At 50.1% G+C, this 20,809-nt stretch overlaps 1 protein-coding gene across 1 annotated transcript in view; it reads right to left on the bottom strand.

Moving 5' to 3' along the window:
- The window catches only part of GNG4 (G protein subunit gamma 4), a 95,058-nt gene that overhangs the window by 22,214 nt on the left and 52,035 nt on the right, over positions 1 to 20,809 (bottom strand). Inside the window, exon 3 of the mRNA XM_045391508.2 lies at positions 10,380 to 10,488. Within this exon, the coding sequence (XP_045247443.1) occupies positions 10,380 to 10,466 (87 nt within the window). The 5' untranslated portion in view covers positions 10,467 to 10,488. The remainder of the gene's footprint in view (positions 1 to 10,379; positions 10,489 to 20,809) is intronic.

Genomic DNA, 20,809 nt, shown 5'->3' with positions numbered 1-20,809 from the left:
AATTCTCCTGCCTCAGCCTCCCGAGTAGCTGGAATTACAAGCCTATGCCACCACGCCCGGCCAATTTTTGTATTTCTAGTAGAGACAGGGTTTCACCATGTTGTCCAGGCTAGCCTTGAACTCCTGACCTCAGGTGATCCTCCCATCTTGGCCTCTCAAAGTGTTAAGATTAGGTACTTGCTTATTTTTTAAATTTTTGGAAAATGCTGACAAATATAAAGAGGATAATTGGAATGATCTATAACCACTACCTTTTGATGTTTTTCCATCTATATTTGTTTTACATTTATTATAAAACTGGGGCCATAATGTACATTTATTGTTTTTTTATAACCTGGTTTATCACTGAACAGTATATTGTGATCATATATCCAGGCCAGGAAATATTCTCCTAAAATGTCATTTTTAATATCTATTTTCCCCCGATGTACAGTAATTTATTTAAGCCGTCTCCTATCCTTAGACATTTCAGTTATTTCCAAGTGTGAGTCTTTTTTTATTTTTCCTTTTTTTTTTTTGAGACAGAGTCTCAACCTGTGGGCGTGGGAGATCGCACCACTGCACTCTGGCCTGGGCAACAGAGAGAGAGAGAGAGACTCCATCTCAAAAAACAGCAAGAACAACAACAACAAAAACAAGTGCCATTGTAATGAACAGAGAAGTAGTAGTATTTTCAAAACAAGCATTAAAGGCCCCTGAAAAGGATATGACTTTTTTACATTCTCACTTCAACCCACCAGATGTCCTGCTTCTTTGTTGGAAGCGCTTTAAGTAAGCTGCATGCTTAGAGATGTGCTCAGCTCACTCTCGTTAATTTATGGTTTGAAAGAAATTATCAACAGAATAAGGAGAGTATATACAAGAAATATCTTGAAGACTTGTAAATTCAACTTTTGTGTCCTTGCATTTCCTGACGATTTTTTTGATTATTTGTTCTCCTTTCTTTTAAGCATCAGATGATACCCTTTTTAAAAATAGCTCTTTCTCTTCTTCTGTTTTCTCCAAATTTCTCTTAGTTTTTATGAAGGAAGATTGTTAATAACTGCCAGTATCTGTCACGACACAATCCTTTCTTTCTTTTCTTTTTTGAGATGGAGTCTCACGCTGTTGCCCAGGCTGGAGTGCAGTGGTGCGATCTCAGCTTACTGCAACCTCCACCTCCTGGGTTCCAGTGATTCTCCTGCCTCAGCTTCCCGAGTAGCTGGGATTACAGGTGCCCACCACCATACTTGGCTAATTTTTGTATTTTTAGTAGAGATGGGATTTCACCACGTTGACCAAGCTGGTCTCAGACTCCCAAAGTGGTGGAATTACAGGCTTGAGCCACTGCGCCCCGCCACAATCTCTTTTCTTTGATGTCAGTATCTTTCTGCACTATTTCACTCTAAATGCAGAGGGTCCCTGACGTCCGATGGTCTGGCTGAATGATTTTTTCAAATTGACAGTGGCAGAAAGCAATATGCATTCAGTACGCTCCTCCACTTACCAGGGGAGATCACATCCACATAAACCCATCGCTAAGTTGAAAATATCATAAGTTGAACTTTCAATTTATAATAGGTTTATTGAGAGGTAGCCCCATTGTAAGTCAAGGGCCATCTGTAGCCAGTTCTCCTGCATTTCTTGGGCTTCAACTTTGAGTGCATCCATCGCCTGAAATTCCTCTCTTCTTGCACTCATGTTTTCACTAGTCTATAGAACACAGGCCCAACAATATACTGATCTGTCAACACTCAGCAAATAAAGCTTGCGCTTGCAAAGTTAATCTCAGCTTAAGGGCAGCCCTTGTAGGAATTGTGAGCACACCCACCCCATGGATGTTGAAATTATCTGCCAGGGCAAACGAGACTGGGTAGAATGTTCCTTGGCCAGTTTTCCTTGGCCATTCCATCAGTTCCTCCCAGTCCCTGGCTGAGAGTTGGGCTTGCTCGAGGGTGTCTGTCCACCCCAGAGCCGCTTGAGTCACAGACGTAGGATTGACCCAATGTCAGCAACTTCCCTTTCCTCTGGGGCAGGAGAATCAGGGCACCCTGAGGGATGGCACGTGGAAGGCAGCGTGGAAGCCCGCCTGGGAGCCTGTGTCCCGGCTCTGCCTGGGAGCGCTGTGCTTCACCCTTGGGAGAACGACTTCTCAGTGGCTGAACTCTGCATTGTGGCTGTGCAGGCTGGCTTCAGGAACTGTTTTCTCCAGCGAGGCCTCTTACACTCTGCTCAGCTCTGACCTGCCACAATCACTTGTCAGATTTTCTCTATTTAGTGATCACTGTCATATATGTACTTTTTTTTTTTTTTGAGACGGAGTCTCACTCTGTTGCCAGGCTGGGGTGCAGTGGCATGATCTGGGCTCACTGAAACCTGTGCCTCCCGGGTTCAAGCGATTCCCCTGCCTCAGCCTCCCAAGTAGCTGGGACTACAGACGTGTGCCACCAAGCCTGGCTAATGTTTTTTTGTATTTTAGTTGAGAGAGGTTTCACCATGTTGGCCAGGCTGGTCTCGATCTCCTGACCTCATGATCTGCCCGCCTCGGCCTCCCAAAGTGCTGGGATTACAGGCGTGAGCCACTGTGCCCGACCATATACGTACTTTTCTAATAGAGTTTTAGATTGTTTGAACTTCTGATGGGTGAGAAAAAGAATAAGGCTCTAATGGTATTCTTTCCCTGGGAACCCATATAGTTTCCAAAATTCAACTTTCATGTGCTCTTTCTTTTTTAGAAACCTGGGTATTATTTTCCAAGCTTTGTGCTTTTTGTGAGGCAATACAGGTTCCATGGTGAATCCTCCTCATGCTGGTGACAACCTGGAGAACATTACTTGTTTTTAGCTGCTGCTAAGAGTTTGCAAAGAACACACATGTTTGTTGAGAAATGCTTTGATGTGCTTCTAGGCAAGATGGAGAAGAGTCCCACGGATTGGGGGTGGTAATTTGGGAGAAGGGCCAAGCAGCAGGGGGTTCTCGATAAACATTAAATGAATGGAGGCAGGGAGGAGGTCTCTGAACCACACTGTGTGTGGGTTTAAGGTCTTGCTATGGGCTTTGTGGTGTAAAGCCTCAATCTATATCCCCTACTAAAAAAAAAGTCTATATTTGCACTTGAGCTTTTGTGCAAATGGGGACAAAGAGAACTTCAAGACGATAATGAATATTTCAGCTACGTTTTTCCTCCACGAATCGTGCAGACCTCTCTGAATTGGCACTATTACTCTTTCTTTCTTTTGCAACCCCAGAACTGCTTAATGCAGTTATATTTTCCTTTCTCTTCCCAATGACAGATCTCCCCTTTATTTTCCTAGGCGGCAAATGCCTTCTTTTCCTTCCTTCCTCCTTAGAAACTCTTCTGAGCACAGTAAGCTACAGAGCCTGGCGATGGGCCCTACGGTTGGCTACACACTGTGCCATCCCGGGGGCTCCCTTTTGGTTTCCTGCTGGTACCTGCCCTTGCCTGGGATGTCCTCTCTGGGTTCCCATCTGCCGTGCTCTCACCTGGGAGCCAGCTCTGTGGGCCTAGGCGTTGCCATGATTCCTCCCATGGACCCTCCAGCTGGTTCCCATGCAGCCTGCCCCCCCATCGTGTGCACATTCACCCACTCCGCATTCTCACCATGCGGTCAGTATGGGCCTAGCCTTCTCTTCTTCCCTGGAAAATCCATCTCAGTGTTTTCTTTCTTTTTTTTTTTTTAGATGCAGTCTTGCTGTCTCGCCCAGGCTGGAGTGCAGTGGTGCAATCTCGGCTCACTGCAACGTCCGCCTCCCGGATTCGAGCAATTCTCCTGCCTCAGCCTCCTGAGTAGCTGGGGCTACAGGCGCGTGCCAGCACGCCCGGTTAAGTTTTGTATTTTCAGTAGAGATGGGGTTTCCCTATGTTGGTCAGGCTGGTCTCAAACACCAGCTGGGTGTGGTGGCTCACGCCTGTAATCCAGCACTTTGGGATGCCAGGGCGGGTGGATCATGAGGTCAGGAGTTTGAGACCAGTCTGACCAACATAGTGAAACCCCATCTCAGTGTTGTCATCTGTCCCTGGTATTTCTGACATGTGTGTGCAAATTCAGTGGATTCTAAAAACTGCTCCTCTCCTCCTTCCCCAGGGTTGCCTTCTGTCCTTTCCTGTCCAGGGTCCCTCTTTCCTTCCTCCTCTCTGGCAGTTAACCTTGCACCCATCCCAGAAAGGCCACTGCCTTTCCCTGGTGACTTCCTCTTTCTTCCCTCCTCAAGGCCCTTGACAGCTCCCCTTTCTTTCCACATTCTTATAGTCTGGCTGATACCAAGATGCACCTTTTTTTTTTTTTTTTTTGTCAAGCGTTGCATCACATAGATTTTTCTGCAAAGTCACACTGTGCCCGGAAACCAGGGATGTCTAGGGCTGAAAACCATGTGTGAGCTTCACACTCATTAGGGTGACTATTAATAAAAAAACAGACATCACTAGATCATCAGGGAAATACAAATTAAAGCTACAGCAAGATATCACGTCAAACCTGTTAGGATGGCCATTATCAAAAATACACAAGATAACAAGTGTTGCTGAGTTTGGAGAAAAGGGAACGCTGGTATACCATTGGTGGGAATTAAATTAGTACAGCCATTTTGGAAAACAGTGTGGATGTTTTTCAAAAATTAAAAATAGAACTACCATACGATCCAGCAATCCCACTACTAGGTATATAACCCGAGGATACGAAATCAGTATGTCAAAGAAAGATCTGTGCTTCTGAGTTCATTGCAGCATTAGTCAAAACAACCAAGTTATGGAATCAGCCTGTCTAACAACGAGTGAATGGATAAAGAAAATGTGGTATATTTACACAATGGAATACTACTGAGCCCCAAAAAAGGAGGAAATCTTGTTATTTGAGAAAATATGGGTAACCCTGAAGGATATTATATTAAATGAAATAAGCCATGCACAGGACAAATCCTGCATGATCTCACTTATATGTGGAGTGTAAAAGAGTCAGCCTTATAGAAATAGAGAGTACAATGGTGGCTACCTGAGGCTGTGGAGCGGTGAGATTAGAGAGACGTTGGTCAAAGGACACAAAGTTTCAGGGCTGGCTGCTGTGGCTTAGGCCTGTAATCCCAGCACTTTGGGAGGCTGAGGCGGGAGGATCACCCGAGAGGAGGAGTTTGAGACCAGCCTGGCCAACATGGCGAAACCCCGTCTCTACTAATAATACAACAATTAGCTGGATGTGGTGGTGCACACTTGTAATCCCAGCTACTCAGGAGGCTGAGGCAGGAGAATTGCTTGAACCCGGGATGCAGGGCTTGCAGTGAGCCGAGATTGCGCCATTGCACTCCAGTCTGGGTGACAGAGCAAGACTCCATCACAAAAAAAAAAAAAAAAAAAAAAAAAGGAAAATTCAGCTAGAAGAAATAAATTAAAGAGATTTATTGCACATCGTGGTGACTACAATTAATAACAAGGTATTGTATACTTGAAAATTGCTAAGAGAATAGGTTTGAAGGGTCCTCACCACAAAAAACTAAGTATGTGAGAGAATACATATGTTAAATGGCTTGACTTAGCCATTCCACAATGTATGCCTATGTCAAAAACTTCATGTTGTACACCATAAATATACACCATCCCCCTTGGTACTGTCGTTGTGATAGTGAGTGACTTTAATTTTTACTTGTCAATTAAAGTAAATACATTAATTAAAAAAAAAAAAAAAAAACAAGTACTGGTCAGGACGTGGAGAAACTGGAATTCCTATGCATTGCTGGTAATGATGTGAAGTGATGAAGCCTCTGTGCAAACAGTGCGACAGTTCCTCCAAAGGTTGAACATAAGGCCGGGCGCAGTTGCTCACGCCTGTAATCCCAGCACTTTGGAAGGCCAAGGCAGGCGGATCACCTGAGGTCAGGAGTTCGAGACCAGCCTGGCCAACATTTGGTAAAACCCTGTCTCTACTAAAAACAAAAATTAGCTGGGTGTAGTGGTGCACGCCTGTAATCCCAGCTACTCGGGAGGCTGAGGGAGGAGAACCGCTTGAACTCAGGAGGCAAAGGTTGCAGTGAGCTGAAATCATGCCGCTGCACTCCAGCCTGGGCGACGGAGTGAGACTCTGTCTCTCAAAAAAAAAAAAAAAAAAAGTAAAAAGGTTGAACATAGAGTTACCATATGATCCAGCAATTCCACTTGTGGGTACCCACAAGAACCAAAGTAAAGACTCCAGGCCGGGAGTGGTGGCTCACGCCTGTAATTCCAGCATTTTGGGAGGCCGAGGTGGGTGGATCACAAGGTGAGGAGATCGAGACCACCATCCTGGCTAACACGGGGAAACTTCGTCTCTACTAAAAATACAAAAACAAAATTAGTCAGGTGTGGTGGCGGGTGCCTGTAGTCCCAGCTACTGGGAAGGCTGAGGCAGGAGAATGGTGTGAACCTGGGAGGCGGAGCTTGCAGTGAGCCGAGATCACGCCATTGCACTCCAGCCTGGGTGAAAGAGTGAGACTCCATCTCAAACAATAACAACAACAACAACAATAAACAAAGACTCCAACAGATACTTGCATACCCATGTTCATAACAGCATTATTTACAATAGTCCAAAGGTGGAGATAACCCAAGTGTCCATCAATGGATGAATGGATAAACAAAATGTGGTCTATCCATGCAGTGGAATACAACTCAGCCCTGAAAAGGAATGATGTTCTGATACAGGCTACAACATAGATGGATCTTGAGGACAATAAGTTGAGTGAAATAAGACAGGAACAAAAGGACAAATACTGTATGATCCCACTTATATGAGATACCTAGCGCAGTCAAATTCATAGAGGCAAAAAGTAGAATGGTGGTCACCAGGGATGGGCAGGGCAAATGGGGAGTTGGCACTGAATGGGTACAGAGTTTCTGTGTGGGAACATGAGAAGGTTCTGGAGATGGATGGTGGTGATGGTTGCACAATATTGTGAATGCACCTAATACTGCTGAATTGAATTGTACATTTAAAAATGGTTAAAATGATAAATTGTATGTTATATATTAATGTTCAAGGTTGTCCAAGCAAGAAAAACAACAACAACAACAAAAACCACCCATATGTGCTCATGCATCTCTGGCACAGATGCAGTTCCTAGGTTCAGCTCTCTCCTCAGGTGGCCATGGCATTCTCTCTTCAATGACAACATTCTGTTTCCACCAACTCTGCTTCTGAACCGAATCTGACACAGCTGTTACTGGCCTACTCCCTGGAATTACCACAGGATCTGAATTAGCCTCTGGCAGGCCCTCTGAGGAATCTTGCATCCATGCTTCCATTACAGTCAGCACAGCAATACGGTGACCTATCCTGTTTTTTTTTTTTTTTTTTTTGAGAGGGGGTCTTGCTCTGTTGCCCAGGCTGAAGTGCAGTGGCACAATCTTGGCTCACTTCAACCTCCACCTCCTGGGTTTAAGTGATTCTTCTGCCTCAGCCTCCTGAGTAGCTGGGATTATAGGTACGTGCCACCACACCTGGCTAATTTTTGTATTTTTTAGTAGAGATGGGGTTTCACCATGTTGTCTAGGCTAGTCTCGAATTTCTGACCTCAGGTGATTCGCCTGCCTCGACCTTCCAAAGTGCTGGGATTACAGGCGTGAGCCACCGTGTCTGGGCTGCCTATCCCTTTGATTGAATACCACCTGAGTAACTGATACGGTTTGGATTGTGTCCCTGCCCAAATCTTAAGTCGAATTGTAATCCCCAGTGTTGAAGGTAGGGCGTGGTGGGAAGTGATTGGACACGGGGGTGGTTCCTCATGAAGGGTTTAAAACCATCCCCCTTGGTACTGTTGTCGTAATAGTGAGTGAGTTCTCAAGAGATCTGGTTGTTTAAAAGTGTGTAGCACTTTGGGAGGCCGAGGCGGGCGGATCACAAGGACAGGAGATCAAGACCATCCTGGCTAACATGGTGAAACCCCGTCTCTACCAAAAATACAAAAAATTGGCCGGGCGTGGTGGCAGGTGCCTGTAGGCCCAGCTACTGGGGAGGCTGAGGCAGGAGAATGGCATGAACCCGGGAGGCGGAGGTTGCAGTGAGCTGAGATCGCGCCACTGCACTCCAGCCTGGGCGACAGAGCGAGACTCCGTCTCAGAAAAAAAAAAGAAAGAAAGAAAGAAAAAAAAGTGTGTAGCGCCCCCCGCTTCTCTCTCTTTCTCCTGCTATGTAAGATGTGCCTGCTCACCCCTCACCTTCTGCCATGATTGTAAGTTTCCTGAGGCCTCCCCGCCCTCCGCCCCAAGAAGCCAAGCAGATGCCGGCATCGTGCCTGCTGGACCACCTGTGGAACCACGGGCCAGTCACACTTCTTCATAAATCCCCCAGTCTCAGGTATGTCTTCACGGCAATGTGAGAATGAACTCATACAGTAGTAACTCATTTGTCTTTAACTTTCCTCCGTCTTTCAGTGACAGCGTGTGTGCCTAAGTGACTCTTGAAGAAGCGTTCATTCGTGAGGACACCCGGTCCCCACAGGGGCTCCTGGGGTGGTGTTTGTGGCAGGTGAAGATGCTATTGCAGAATCTATCTTCCTTGCCGGAAGAGAATGCCCGGGCAAAACAGAATTGCCTTATAGCCCAAACTGGGACCCACGGTCTTTTCAGGCCTCTGGCCGTGGGGCTTGACAGTTGGATTCTAATTTCTCTCTCCCTAGTGCCTCCCACGTTTACTCTCCATGTTCTGTTGCTTTTCTTGGTGTGTTTGCCTCCCTGATCCCATCTTTGCTGTCTGCTCCACACTGTACCCGATTTCTGCCCCTCCTTGCCTCTCCTGATTACTCAGAGCTTCAACTACCTCCTCGCCTCTGACAACTCCGTCTATTGCTGACAGGTTGGTGCACCTCAAACACCTGTCACCTCATGGCTCCGGCTTCTGCACCTGTGTGCATGGCACCCTCCTCCCATAGCTCTCTTCCCAGCACAAGCTGCAGCTCTTCCAGCTGCCCAGCTGCTCCACACGAACCGTGATTAGCTCACACTGGCCTTTCCTCCTCCACTATCAGCTCAGAGCCAGCCACAGCTCACAACTCCGAGAAGTCTTCCCTGATCCACACGGAGGAGACTGTCGCCTTCACATGTCTCTCCCAGGACCCTGCAAGTATAGATTAGGTGCCCAGCAACGGCTTTCACCACAGTCCTCATCCTTTTCCTGTCTGCACTGCTGGAGCACGGGATGCCTGCAACATTCATTTGAAACCTCTTTCTACACTATTGGGACCCGCTCTGTCTTAGAATTGTTTCTGGGTGCTAACCTTGCTCCCTCCTCTAGCCTGGAGACCAAGGACTGACATCTAATTTGCAGTTGGTATCGGTATGTATGAGATGTAGATGCTCTAGTAACATGGGTCCAGTGATACCGACTTACATCACGCTGGATTCCTTCCTTGCTTCATATACCCTCATGTCACTTTCTGTGCATATTTTCTGCCTCCTTAGAGAGGTTGTACCCCCAGAGCTCCAGGGGAAAAAATAACTGTCCACACAGAGGCTCGTGTGTCTGTGGCCTTGGGGAACACAAATCAGGGGTCTCAGTTGGGCATCTGGGATTCAAAAAACACAGAATCCATGGCAACGGGCGACTCCTGAGGGCGGGGTCAGGGAGGTTGGGCCGATAGAAGGCTTCAGGAGTCGCCCATTGCCATGAATTCTGTGTTTTTTGAATCCCAGATGCCCAAGTGAGACCCCTGATTTGTGTTCCCCAAGACCACAGACACAGGGAGCCTCCTGGCATCAGGCTCCTGACACCAGAGTTGGGGTTCCTTTCAACTCTATTACAGTGAATGAGCGCCATGCTCATGCACTCATTCAGAGCCACATGCTTTGCCTGGCCTCCTGCTCACCTCTGAGTGGCATCTGGAGAAGACGTGGCCTCATCTTGCTTCAATCCTCCGAGCGTGAAGAGACCTGCACTCATCAGTGAAATGAATACAACGGGAGGTGTCTGGAGCCTTTCTTCACTTTCCCCAAAGGAATATTTGACAAACCCAGGCAAGGTTCAGAGCTCCACCCTCAACAATAATCCTGTCAAAATATCCGATGTTGTTGAACCTCAGAGGCACTGTATCACAGCAGAAAAGCGATTGATCTCATGGCTAAACTCTCTTTCTTGCTTATTGGCACGACAACAGAGCTAAATAGAGCCGAGATGAATTATGAGTCTATTTTTGGTGACTCCTTGTGGAATTCATGCACACTGTGTGTTTTGCATCCTTTGAATCCTTGGGCACACTTAGAACTCTGAAGCAAACACTCATTTGTAAATGTTACAGCTGCCAAGGTTGGCTGGATGCTGTGCTGGGTGACGTGTTAACTCTCACAGGGCTGCTCTGGAAGCAGGAAGAATGTTTTGAGCTGAGCTTCGGGCGGAGGGTGGGGCTGACGCACGCATGCTTACCTTGACCCTGTCCATACAGGCTTCCATCTTTAGCTGTTCCACAGCTTTCCTGGCTTGGGAGATGCTAGTGGTGCTGTTATTAGACATGCCCTCTTTTATTCTACTGCCCCTAGAAGTAACCAAATAGAAGGGTTAGAAGAGCTGCTTTTCCAAGGGTAGGGGACCCACCTCCCACCACCTACAGCTTCTCTGTCCAAGCCGGGGGGCATCTGGGAGCACGGGCAGCATTCGGTAGAAAACCCTCCTGGGACAAGAGAAAGGAATGCCTCATTCGAGTAAGAGGAGCAAGACATGATGCTTTTGTTTGGAAAAACTTTCTCAATCCCGGGGAGAGTAAGAACAGAAGGTTCCAGAACAACTTCTCCATCACCCCCACCGCTGCCACCACCATCACCCCCATGACCATAAGTAATGCTTGACATTTGTGTAGTGCTTTGTGAATCATCAATCACTTTCACACACATTTGGTCATTCATTCCTCTAGCGGCCCATAGAGTTGGTAGGACGATATTAATTTCTGTTTTGCAAAGGAACAAAGTGCAAAAATCAGAGAAATTAAACCAATAGCCAAAGGTCCTACAGCCAACATTTGTGGATCCAGAACCCGGACTTAAAGCTTCGAAGCCTAGCCGAGTGTCTCAAATGGCCTCTTCTAACAATCTATGACTCAAAACACACATTTCTAATGAATAAAATTGCTTTATTAATTTTAATTTGTTGTCCTTCCAAAAAGTTTACAGACTTTGTGTTGGGAGTTTGTTTGCAACAATAAACACACACACACACGCACACACACACACACACTCTCTCTCTCTCTCTCTGTCACCCCTATCCCAAGCATGTATTTGTTTTCTAGAGGGAGGCGGAAGAAATTCTCCCTAACCCAACACACATGGATGCCCGTGACTAAGACCACCGTAGTGCTACCTGTTTCACAGAAAGCATGTGCTACACACATCACAGTTGCCCCGTCTAATAAGAATCTGCTTCAAAGGAAGCCTAACAACTAAAGCCTGAGAGCTGGGGGACAGGTCACTGTGAGCAGAAACACAAGTGACACTGGTTCCCAAAGGTACAGATGAGGTGGGAGGAGGCCCTGGCCATCATCTTTTGTTTCTGTTTATATTTTATTTCGGTTTTAGGTTTTTTTTCCCACCTCACAATTGTTGGACTTTATTGTATTAATTTACTTCAGTATGTAAACCATCAATCATACTTTCAAAGTTAAAATGATGCTAATTGATATTCTCACAGGCATCACTTTCACTGCCCATTCCAATCCTTTTCTCCCCTCCCACCTACCTCTTATGGGCAACCAATCATATTGGACTCCGGTCTATTCTTTCCTATGCTTCTTTTTTCCTTCCTTCCTTCCTTCCTTCCTTCCTTCCTTCCTTCCTTCCTTCCTTCCTTCCTTCCTTCCTTCCTTCCTTCCTCCCTCCCTCCCTCCCTCCCTCCCTCCTTCCTTCCTTCCTTCCTTCATTCCCTCCCTCCCTCCCTCCTTCCCTCCCTCCCTTTTTCCCTCCCTCCCTTCCTTCCTCCCCATCACATTGGTCTACTTTCCTATGCTTCTTTTTTCTTTTTTCTTCTTCCTTCCCTCCCTCCCTCCCTCTCCGTCTCTCTTTCTTCTCTCTCTCTCTCTTTCTTTTTGTCTTTCTCTCTCTCTCTTTCTTTCTTTTTTTCTTTTTTTCTTTCTTTCTTTCTGATGGGGTCTCACTCTGTCACCCAAGCTGTAATGCAGTGGCGCAATCACAGCTCACTGCAGCCTCAAACTCCTGGGCTCGAGTGATCCTCCTGCCTCAGCCTCCTGAGTAGCTGAGACTACAGGTGTGTGCCGCCATGCCTGGCTAATTAAAAACAATTTTTTTTTTTTTTTTGTAGACTGGGCCTCACTATGTTTCCCAGGCTGGTCCTGTGTTTATTTTCATAGAAAGTAAGCAGTTACATGTGTATTTTATTCTTTCTCCTTTCTTACACAAAAAGATAACGTGTGTGTGTGCTTTTAAACTTTGTTTTTATATTTAACAATACATTTTAGAAAGCACCACATATTAGTTCATTGATATGCAAAAAAGATCTTTCTTATAACTACATAGTACTCATTCTTTCTTATAACTACATAGTACAGTACAGTACTCCATCGTGTGGATATACTGTATATTTTTCAATCCATATATTTATGGGCATTTACATATTCTCATATTGTTGTGGGTGTGTCTTCAAGGTACATTTCTGGAATTACTGGGTCAAAGGTAAATGCATATTTACTTTTGTGATATATTGCCAAATTCTTTTTTTTTTTTGAAACAGAGTCTCGCTCTGTCACCCAGGCTGGAGTGCACTGGCCCAGTCTCGGGGAGGGCTCTGCACTGTGTGTGAGGGAGTGTGTTGGTGAGTAGGAGGGTGTGAGTGTGGGGTGGGGTTGAGTGTGTGTGAGAGTGTGTGGGGTGTGAGTGTGGGACAGAAAGTATGTGTGAGGGTGTGGGTGAGTGTGGGTAAGTGTGACTGTGTGAGGGTGTGGGGTGGGGTGCGTGTGATGACAGAGTGTGTGTTAGCGCGTGTGAGGGTGTGAGTTGGGGTGAGTGTGTGTGTGAGGGTGAGGGGTGGGGGTGTGTGTGTGTGACACAGTGTGTGTGTGAGCAGGTATGAGGGAGAGAGGTGGGGGTGAGTGTGTGTGTGAGGGTGGGTGAGCGTGAGGGTATAGGGTGGGGGTGAGTGTGAGTCTGTGTGAGAAAGTGTGTGGGTGAGGGGGTGGGGGTGTGTGAATGTGAGGGGTATGTGTGTGGGTGTCAGGGTGTGGGTGGGGGTGTGAGTGTGGGAGGGTGTGGGGTGGGGTGAGCGTGAGCGTAGGACGGTGTTGGGTGGGGGTGAGCGTGAGTGTGGGAAGGCATGGGGTCGGGTGTGTGAATGTGGGGTGGGTGTGTGTGAGTGTGCATGTATGTGTGAGAGTGTGGGTGTGTGTCAGGGTGTGGGGTGGGGTGAGCATGAGTGTGGGAGGGTGTGGGATGGAGCGAGCATGAGTGTGGGAGGGTGTGGGGTGGGGGTGAGCGTGAGTGTGGGAGGGTGTGGGGTATGGGTGAGAGTGTGTGGGAGGCTGTGGGGTGGGGGTGAGCGTGAGTGTGGGAGGGTGTGGGGTGGGGGTGAGAGTGTGGGAGGGTGTGGGGTGGGGGTGAGAGTGCATGTGGGAGGGTGTGGGGTGGGGGTGAGCGTGAGTGTGGGAGGGTGTGGGGTGGGGGTGAGCGTGAGTGTGAGAGGGTGTGGGGTGGGGGTGAGAGTGTGAGAGGGTGTGGGGTGGGGGTGAGAGTGTGGGAGGGTGTGGGGTGGGGGTGAGTGTGTGGGAGGGTGTGGGGTGGGGTGAGAGTGTGGGAGGGTGTGGGGTGGTGTGAGAGTGTGGGAGGGTGTGGGGTAGGGGTGAGCGTGTGGGAGGGTGTGGGGTGGGGGTGAGCGTGAGTGTGGGAGGGTGTGGGGTGGGGGTGAGCGTGAGTGTGGGAGGGTGTGGGGTGGGGGTGAGCGTGTGGGAGGGTGTGGGGTGGGGGTGAGCGTGAGTGTGGGAGGGTGTGGGGTGGGGGCGAGCGTGAGTGTGGGAGGGTGTGGGGTAGGGGTGAGCGTGTGGGAGGGTGTGGGGTGGGGGTGAGCGTGAGTGTGGGAGGGTGTGGGGTAGGGGTGAGCGTGTGGGAGGGTGTGGGGTGGGGGTGAGCGTGAGTGTGGGAGGGTGTGGGGTAGGGGTGAGCGTGTGGGAGGGTGTGGGGTGGGGGTGAGCATGAGTGTGGGAGGGTGTAGGGTGGGGGTGAGCGTGAGTGTGAGAGGGTGTGGGGTGGGGGTGAGTGTGTGGGAGGGTGTGGGGTGGGGGTGAGTGTGGGAGGGTGTGGGGTGGTGTGAGAGTGTGGGAGGGTGTGGGGTAGGGGTGAGTGTGTGGGAGGGTGTGGGGTGGGGGTGAGCGTGTGGGAGGGTGTGGGGTGGGGGTGAGCGTGAGTGTGGGAGGGTGTAGGGTGGGGGTGAGCGTGAGTGTGGGAGGGTGTGGGGTGGGGGTGAGCGTGAGTGTGGGAGGGTGTGGGGTGGGGGTGAGCGTGAGTGTGGGAGGGTGTGGGGTGGGGGTGAGCGTGAGTGTGGGAGGGTGTGGGGTGGGGGTGAGTGAGTGTGGGAGGGTGTGGGGTGGGGGTGAGCGTGAGTGTGGGAGGGTGTGGGGTGGGGGTGAGTGAGTGTGGGAGGGTGTGGGGTGGGGGTGAGTGAGTGTGGGAGGGTGTGGGGTGGGGGTGAGCGTGAGTGTGGGAGGGTGTGGGGTGGGGGTGAGTGAGTGTGGGAGGGTGTGGGGTGGGGGTGAGTGAGTGTGGGAGGGTGTGGGGTGGGGGTGAGCGTGAGTGTGGGAGGGTGTGGGGTGGGGGTAAGCGTGAGTGTGGGAGGGTGTGGGGTGGGGGTGAGTGAGTGTGGGAGGGTGTGGGGTGGGGGTGAGCGTGAGTGTGGGAGGGTGTAGGGTGGGGGTGAGCGTGAGTGTGAGAGGGTGTGGGGTGGGGTGAGCATGAGTGTGGGAGGTTGTAAGGTGGGGGTGTGAGTGTGGGAGGGTGTGAGGTAGGGGTGAGTGTGGGAGGGTGTGAGGTGGGTTGTGTGAATGTGTGCATTGGATGTGTGCTGTGAGTGTGGGTGTGTGGGTGTGTGTCAGGGTTTGTGGTGGGGGTGTGAGTGTGGGAGGGTGTGGGGTGGGTGTGACTGTGGGGTGTGTGTAAGAGTAGTGGGTGTCTGTGTGTGTGAGGGTGTGTGTCAGGGTTTGGGGTGGCGTGAGGGTGAGTGTGGGAGAGTGTGGGGTGGCGGGGTGTGTGTGTGTGTGAGGGTTAGGGTGTGTGTGAATACAGGCATATCTGAGAGCATGTGGGATGAATGTGTGTGTGAGTGTATGGAGTGTGAGTGTGAGAGTGTGTGGGTGAGTGTGTGTGTGTGTCTGGTGTGTGGGTATAAGTGTGAATGTGTGAGTCCTTGAGGACGTGTGCGCGGGTGCACAGGTGGGGCATGTGGCAGGGAGGGTACAGCTAATGTTACCAGCGAAGCAGCAGAGCCGACCCTCAGCCCCGTCAGGCCCCTGCAGCTGCCGTCGCCTCTCTCCCTCCCAGGCACTGTCAAGATGGCCCTGATCCCCCAGCCCTTCCTCATTCTTCCGCTGTTCAACAAGAAGGGCTCGTTTTCTACAGGCCCTACCCTCTCCGCCCAGGAGACTTCTGGCTGGAGGCTTCCTGTGGGAAGGTCCCGCCAGCGCGCTATGCTTTCCTTGTTGTGTCCAGGAGATGAAATAAGAGGGTGGGGGACTCTCTGGGGGTTCCATCCCTCCATGGCCTCCCTCTCAGGCCCTCCCTCTGAGGCCACCCTCCAACCCGTGTCTGCCACCCACAGCCCGGGCCCCTGGACCTGGCCCCCAGCGGGGGCTGTGCTCTCGGACTCCAGCCTCTCCCTTGGCCCCTTCTCTGCTGCTTCCTCCTCCCCTGGCTCCATATTTAGCCTCAATAGCATGATCCAACGCCTCCACCACTGTCTCCCAAGAGCTGTCTGCTTATCTGGCCCTTCCCTCTGTCCCTAAAACCTGCTTCGGTGTGGACCCAACTCCTCCCCTCTCCACACTCACTGAGGGGCTGCTCAGCACTGCTGGAGAGACCCCCACTAAAGTCTGCCCTTCAGACAGCCACACTCCAGCCTTTGCGAGGCCCTCAGAGCTACCTGGCAATAGGACCCCTTGCTCCAAATCATCTCCCCTCTCTTCATCCTCCTCTTCCAGTCTTCATAACTTCCTCATCACTTCTGACCTTTGCTCCTCAGCAGAGGACCTCAGCCCCTCTGTCTACACAGAATGGCCATTAGGACAGGACCCTCCTTAATGTTCCCCACCCCACCTACTCCACTCCACACCCACATCCATCTTTGTTTCCACTCAGGGCAGCAGCTCTTCCTCCACAGCAGGGGCTGTAGGACACCACCCACAGTTGCCCCCACTGGCTGCCCTGCCGGCAGGGCCGTCTTTCCTCTCCAGGGGCTAACAATGGCAGACTCACTTTCTCGTCTCCCTTGCTGTCGGGCCAGAGCACGTGTGTCAGGAACATGGCTGTGCTTTGGTCAAGGATAGGCTGAGGTAAACATCCAGAGTGACTCAGCAAGTTTAGAGCGCAGGCGTATAACTCCACTTGTTATCACAGCCATATTGCCGTTACATGGGAAGGCCCATCATTTGGCTGTAAGCCACTATTGTTTGTAAAAGGTATTACTGCCCTGCTGACATTGTACAGGCATGCTGGTGCCCAGAGAAAGAGAGCCAAAGCTGTCCATTTTGCAGCAGACGGGGGGAGCCAGGGCATAGCACAGCTCAGCTCGTGCCCAGAGAGAGAAAGAGTTAAGCTGCTGACCCTGAAGGCAGGGGAGAGCCGGCCATGCAGCTGTGTGTGGGAGCTGGCTGCTGAGATGAGCCACAGAGCCAGAACAGACAGCCGAGTCAAGGGGGACAGTGTGAGAGAGCTAGTGTGAGTCAGCTGCTGATGAGAGACCTGCTGGATAAAACTACATTTCGCCTGCTTATGGCCCCACGAGTGTTCTTTCAGCTGTCTGCCCATCTGCCCACTCTCCTCGAACCTCAGCATGGGCTGGAACCTGACACCAAGCAGGGCATTTGGTATAGTCGTGAGCCTGACAATGTGACCTTGTCCTCCTCAGTGGGACACTAGGGGAAACCTGCAGGGACTCATAGGGAGGGTTTTCCTCCCTGATGGAGGGACAAGGGGAGAAAGCTCTGTGTTTGACCGCCTTGACTGAGTTGTGTTTGCAGCTGCCAGAGCCATATAACCACTGGGGAATCAACCAAGGACAGGGTCAGGAGGCTAGTGGAGAAAATGACCTGGATCCTTGAGCTGGGTGGTCCTCGGAGGTCTATTCCTGATCCTTGAAATGAAAAAACGTACTCCTCATGGTTCAGGCCATATTTGTTGGGTCATCTGTCATTTGCATCTTCTCAGCCAAGGCTAACACTTCACAGGGGGGTAGACCAACCCCTCCCTGAGGGATCTGCCCTACACTCACCCCTCCGTCCTGTAATGTCCACGTCTCTGGGCTCTTCCTCCTCGGAATATGCAAATATATTTATGCAGTTTGCACCTGACCATCTTAAAACAAGCAACAACATCAACAGTCTTACCTCCCTGCGATCTTCTGCATTCTTGCCTAAGAAGGTGGAGAGGCCGGGCACAGTGGCTCACGCCTGTAATTCCAGCACTTTGGGAGGCAGAGGCGGGGTGGATCACTTGAGGTTAGGAGTTTGAGACCAGCCTGACCAATATGGTGAAACCCCCTGTCTACTAAAAATACAAAAATTAGTCAGGCATGGTGGTGGGTGCCTGTAGTCCCAGCTACTTGGGAGGTTGAGACAGGAGAATTGCTTGAACCTAGAAGGCAGAGGTTGCAGTGATCCGAGATTGCAGCACTGCACTCCAGCCTGGGTGACAGAGTAAGACTCTGTCTCAAAAAAAAAAAAAAAAAAAAAAAAGAAGAAGAAGGTGGAGAGGTAACAACAGATTCCCATGAGAGGCCCCTCAGTAACTAAAGGAAGAGATTCTAATGTAAGGATGAAAAGCCCTCTTTTGAGAGCACTGAATAAATAGGCCTGCTCCACAGTCTGCTCTGCCACCCTCAGCTCACCCTGATACTGTTTCTAGGACAGTCACTCTTGTTGCCCTCAGTGATCCTTAAGTGATTTCGTGTGTGGGTGTTTGTGTTTTCTCTTCCCAAGGGGCTGCTCTGGCTTCTCCCAGCACTGTGGCCCTGCACGCCTGGATGTCCGTATTTTACAATCTCCCAGGCTGATTCTGGCCTGTACCGAAGGTGGAGCACCCCTGCTGGCCGTGAGCCGCTTCCACTTCGTGATTCTTTGGTATCCACCAAATTACCTTGCACGAGACACGCAGGGTGTCTCATGTACCTTAGGGGCTATCTCAACCAGTCCTTTTTGAATTTTAATGTGCATATGTATCGCCTGAGGATTTTCAAATGCAGATTTTGATCAAGGGGCTCTGGGGTAGGGGCTGAGATCCTGCGTTTCTAACGAGCTTCGTGAGGCTGTGGTCCACGGACCACACTTTGAGTAGCAAGGCTCCGAATCACTGACTGTTGGTATTGCAGGGGAACATGGAGGTCCATTTCCAGTCCTCTTATTTTTCAGATGAGGAAACATATTCAAGGAGGTTAGATAACATAGTTTCCCAGAGCTCCTCAGCAGGAGAGGAAGGAAGCACTGCTCCGCCACTGCTCCCGGCTCATTACACCTTGGCCTAGTGGCGCTTAGGATTTCATTCCCCACACTTGGTCTGTCCTGCTGTCCTGGAACAGACTCATCCCCTGGGTGATCCTAACCTTGCTTAATCTGGGAGTGAGATGGCAGGAAGGAGCCCCTTCCCTGAGGTGGGCAAAAAACTGAGGAAATCCCTGGTGGGGGAGAAGGAAATGGCTTTTGCCAATGGCGCTCAAGACAACCACATGCTTTAAAGATAGAGCCCTGTGAGAAGGTTTCGGAGGCCCTGCTTCTCCTACCTGGCCAGGTGCCCTTGAGGCTTGACCTGAATAACACCCCTGCCTTTCTGAGACTGTCTGGACGCCGTACTTCCATGGGGACTCAGGTACGTCTCCCTGCACAGACATTCATGAGCTTGCACATCTCACCTGGACCCAAGAAGAAAAATGGAAGTAGGGACAGAGAAGAGCTGCAACAAATCTCCACAGGCACACTGGCTACTGGCGACACTGACTACCGGCGACGCCGGCTGCCGGCGACGCCGACTACCGGGGACGCTGACTACCGGAGACACTGACTACAGGCGACACTGACTACCGGCCACACTAGCTACTGGCCACACTGACTACCGGAGACACTGACTACCGGCGACACTGACTGCTGGCCACACTGGCTACCGGCCACACTGACTGGGCTCTTGCTTTCTAGAAGATGAGGCAAGGGGGAAAAGGGACCACTTGCTTAGGGTTGGCCCCTGGGGCCACGTGCTCACACAGCTCTTTCTTTCCAGGTACACAGGAATGTGCTTATGCACACAGGTTGCACCAGGGGTTTCTTGAGATGCAGCAGGGAACCCGTTGTAGGGGTCTGTGGTACCCCCACCAGGGAAATAAAGGAAAATCTTGAGTTCCTTCAAGGGAAATTCCAAGCTAGCCATGAGAAGTAAATAAATGACTTGATAAGCAAGAAGGTAATAGTAGCTTAAAACAATAGCCAAAAAGCTAGAATTACGAGATGTTTGGTTTCCCTATGGAAACTAAAGATAACATCTTAACATATGTGTCTGAGTTGTTTTTCAGAAACCTGGCCCCCTACTGAATGAATCTGCTGGCACAGATACCTCAGATGAGGGGGAACTGAGGACTCAACTCTGACCGCCGCTCTTGGTTCTAAATTTCTTCGTGGGCCAGGTGCGGTGACTCACGCTTGTAATCCCAGCACTTTGGGAGGCAGAGGTGGGTGGATCACTTGAGATCAGGAGTTCGAGACCAGCCTGGCCAACATGGTGAAACCCCATCTCTACTAAAAATGCAAAAAAAATTAGCCGGGTGGGATGGCGTGCGCCTGTAATCCCAGCTACTCAGGAGGCTGAGGCAGGAGAATTGCTTGAACCCGGGAGGCACAGGTTGCAGTGAGCCGGGATCATGCCACTGCACTCCAGCCTGGGTGACAGAATGAGACGCTATCTCTAAATTAATTAATTAATTAATTTCTTCCTGAGGGGCCTGGAGGGAGTCCTGCCCACAAACCAGAGCTAACATTGTTTTTTGCTGACTCCAACATTTAAAACAAAGCTTCTTTTCCTTAACTAATTGCAAATCAGAAGATCTTTAAATCTGTCCATGACCTCTATGCGCTGGCTTCAAGATACCCGCCCTTTTCAGCCAAAATCAGTGTGTAACCGCCATGTGTTGATTTTACAATCTTACTTGTAACTTCTGCTTTCCTGAAATGTACCCCCGACTTAAAAAACCCTTACCTGCAAGCCACTGGTCAGGATTTGAGCATGAGCCGCCGAGTCCTCCTTGCTTGGTGCCCAGCAATTAAACACCCTCCTTTCTTCCACTGCAAAACCTCGGTGGTCTTACCACACTGGGCAAGCAGACCCCGGTTTGCTCTGTAACATTCTTTTTTTTTGAGATGGAGTCTTGCTCTTTTACCCAGGCTGCGAGTGCAGTGGTGCGATCTGGGCTCACTACAACCTCCACCTCCTGGGTTCAAGCGATTCTCCTGCCTCAGCCTCCCGAGTAGCTGGGATTACAGGTGCGTACCACCATGCCTGGCTAATTTTTGTATTTTTAGTAGAGACGGGTTTCACCATGTTGGCCAGGCTGGTCTCAAACTCCTGACCTCAGGGGATCCACCCGTCTTGGCCGCCCAAAATGCTGGGATTACAGGT

The sequence above is a fragment of the Macaca fascicularis genome, chromosome 1 (assembly GCF_037993035.2).
Source record: "Macaca fascicularis isolate 582-1 chromosome 1, T2T-MFA8v1.1".
Classification (NCBI taxonomy): domain Eukaryota; kingdom Metazoa; phylum Chordata; class Mammalia; order Primates; family Cercopithecidae; genus Macaca; species Macaca fascicularis.
This window is presented reverse-complemented; position numbering and strand designations above follow the sequence as displayed.